The sequence below is a fragment of the Alligator sinensis genome, unplaced genomic scaffold (genome assembly GCF_000455745.1).
Source record: "Alligator sinensis unplaced genomic scaffold, ASM45574v1 scaffold860_1, whole genome shotgun sequence".
NCBI lineage: Eukaryota > Metazoa > Chordata > Crocodylia > Alligatoridae > Alligator > Alligator sinensis.
The window spans coordinates 2,839,885-2,842,786 of NW_005841923.1; the positions used below are offsets into that span (position 1 = coordinate 2,839,885).

General features: G+C 48.4%; 1 protein-coding gene across 1 annotated transcript in view; it reads left to right on the forward strand.

The window, feature by feature from the left end:
- The window catches only part of LOC102388086 (aspartyl/asparaginyl beta-hydroxylase), a 63,913-nt gene that overhangs the window by 48,556 nt on the left and 12,455 nt on the right, over nt 1-2,902 (forward strand). The window contains exon 11 of the mRNA XM_025198492.1: nt 725-816. Within this exon, the coding sequence (XP_025054277.1) occupies nt 725-816 (92 nt within the window). The remainder of the gene's footprint in view (nt 1-724; nt 817-2,902) is intronic.

Here is a 2,902-nt window from a genome sequence, read left to right on the forward strand (position 1 = left end):
AGTGGGAGCTAAGTGTTGGAATAACCTTAAGTTAATATAAGGATTTTCACAGTAGAGAAAACTGTAAGATAAAATATTAAAATCTAGGTATATTAAATATTCCTTGATGTAAGTTACTTGTGGTTGTCAGAAGTGGATCCAGGATTTTGTAAAGGGGTGTGTGGGAGAAGCAAACAGTTCTCTAAGGGTGGCTGTATCCTGTGCTCCCAGCTTCTCCCCCAACTGGGGTGGGCAGACTATGCCATGGGAGCAGCAGTTGGTGACTTCTTTTTTTAAGTCCCCAAAGCTGGTAAAAATTCCCTTCCTTCCCCTTCCCACTCAGAGACACATCCCTGTCTGCTGCTTATGCCACGCAGTCGGAAAGGGGGGTTTGGCTGCGTCACTGCACCCCCTCTGGCTCTGCCCTGGTGGTAATATTCAGCTCTTTTTCCTGTAGATGCTTGTTAATCATTATACCTTTGGAATCATACCTAAGAAGTGTGTCTCCTTTTCTCTACAAACAGTTTTAAAGCAGGGACTGCTATAATTTATCTGATGTTGCAAGTCTTATGTTGTCTCTGTACCACAGTTTCATTATCTGTAAAATGAGAATAATTACTTACCCATCTTTTGTAGACAGCTTTGTGAAATCCCTGGATGAAATGTGTTTATATGAGTTGAAAGTGTAAGAATGACTGTTATTTAGTGTTGCACTTACCAATGCTCCAATAATTTTTTTTCATAGGAAGAAAAAATGAAAATGCTTGTAAAGGCGTTCCTAAAACTTGTGCTTTATTGGAAAAATACCCAGAGTCTACGGGCTGCAGAAGAGGACAGGTACTTATTGGATTGCTTCATTACTTTAAATTCAAACTTATGGGGTAAGGTAATGCTTAAAAATGCATGTAGGGGACCCTTGCATAAGTGTAATTAACTCAGTGAACCAGGTGCTTTAAAGCTGATTCTGGACATTATAAATTACACTCACTCGCATAAGTTTGGTGATTTGAGCCAGAATGAGGATTCACCTCAAAGATGGGTAGTAGTACCATTGCTATTTGTCCTTCTTTAAGAGTTCTGCCAATGAAAGGCAGCTTTAAAACTCCCAGAGACTGCCAACAATGAATCCTGGTAAGGTGGGTCTTTGGTGCCTGATCTCCATAAAAGAGAAGCGTCCTCCATGCCCTCAAGCAATAGCTGTATGTCCTGCAGGCCTATGTGTCTAGACTTTCTGGGTGATCCAACCTGAGTGTCCATCTAGTTGCATGGAATTAAATTTCAATTTGTCTTTGTTTTTTTTAAAAGAGCAAAAATAAAGTCACTATATTTTAATGTTGCAGAATCAAGAACAATGAAGCGTGCACCAGAATGATGTTTCTACAGCCTTAGTTCAGAATCCTTGTGCATCTGCCTGACGACTCTGGCTTTAATTACATGATCATATACAATATTTTCCAAATGAGCTCTGCTTTTATCAGTGCAAAACTTCCCATGTAATTATGGGGTCAGTCAAGCCAAAATTCCCACAGTTTGCTACTAAGATCACATCCACACAAGCTTAGTGTCTGTTGTGGCATTTGAAATGCCACAGAAGGCACCCCACAAACTAGAAAATGTTCCCTGTGCTGCCTGTTTGCAGCACAGACTCTAAATTTGATACCGGGGAATCCCGATATCAAAAGAAAATGCACTGGAAAAAAGTGGTGTGGAGCATGCCTGAAAGTAACTAGAGACCAGGTCCTCCAAAGAGATGCACTAGCACCCGGTCAGAGGGTCTCTATGGTTGCTGCAGGTATAAAAGTGGGGCATGCCTGACAGCAATGGCTCCAGGGCTGGCTGGGACTCAGGTTCTGTCCTGGGCTGCTTCAGAGTTTGCCTGGCACCAAGGGTTCAGGTACAGCAGCAGGACCAGGCAGGTTGCCTTGCAATAATGCGTGGGCGGCAGCTGTGCTTGTGTCCCCCACAAACCCCACCCAGGTCTCAGCTGCAAGCCAGCAGCAGAATCAGGAGGATCCAGAGGCTGCAGCAGGGACCATGGGCAATCCTGGTAAACAGGGATCTGGGTTTTCTGTTTCCCATGGAAAATCACAGATTTTCCCTTTTAGAGGGGAAACCATGAATTCCCTGTCTGCAACCATCTCTCTGCAAGCTGGCAGAGTCCCAGCCTGCAAGAGCTACTTGCAAATGGGTGGGAAACTGTAAGCCAGGGATAGCCACAGAGCCTGCCTGGCCCAATGGCATGCATGTGTGGGTGCGGGAAGCGTGGGAGGGTATATTGTGTGGGGCAGACTGGGGAGGGGAGGTGTGGAGGGTCCCACCCATTCCCCATGGTGCACAGCCCCTACTGTGGCAGCAGCAGCAGCCAACAGTGGGCCCTCGTGACACTCATGGTGGCCTGAGGTTCTGCCTGAGGTCCGGGGGCTACACGTGGCACATGAAGTCACCCCAGCCCGCTGGCACAAGCCTTCATACAGGACCAACCTGGCTCCATGCTGCCAAGCGGGGCTCCTGGCACTATAGGCAGGAGCCACGCACCATCAGGCCAAGCTGGCTCCTGCCTCCATGTGAGGCTCCTGGCACTCCAGCAGGAACCCGCATGTGGAGGTATGGAGCCAGCCTAGCCCAATGGTCAGCAAGTCTCCCGATCCACGTGCCATCAGGCCAAGCGGGCTTCGTGCCGCCACACACAGGTTCCCACTGGAGTGTCAGGAGCCCCATGTGGAGATAAGAGCTGGCCTGACCCAATGGCACACAATTCCTGCCTGCAGTGCTGGGAGCCTCATGTGGCTGCCTCCATGTGCCACATGTACCCCCAGGACTCAGGTAGAGCTGCGTGCCACAGGGGGGCTCTGCCTGCAGTGAGCCATGAGCACCCCAAAGAATGGCGGCAGCTGCTGCTGCTGCCTCCACTGGTGGTGGGAGC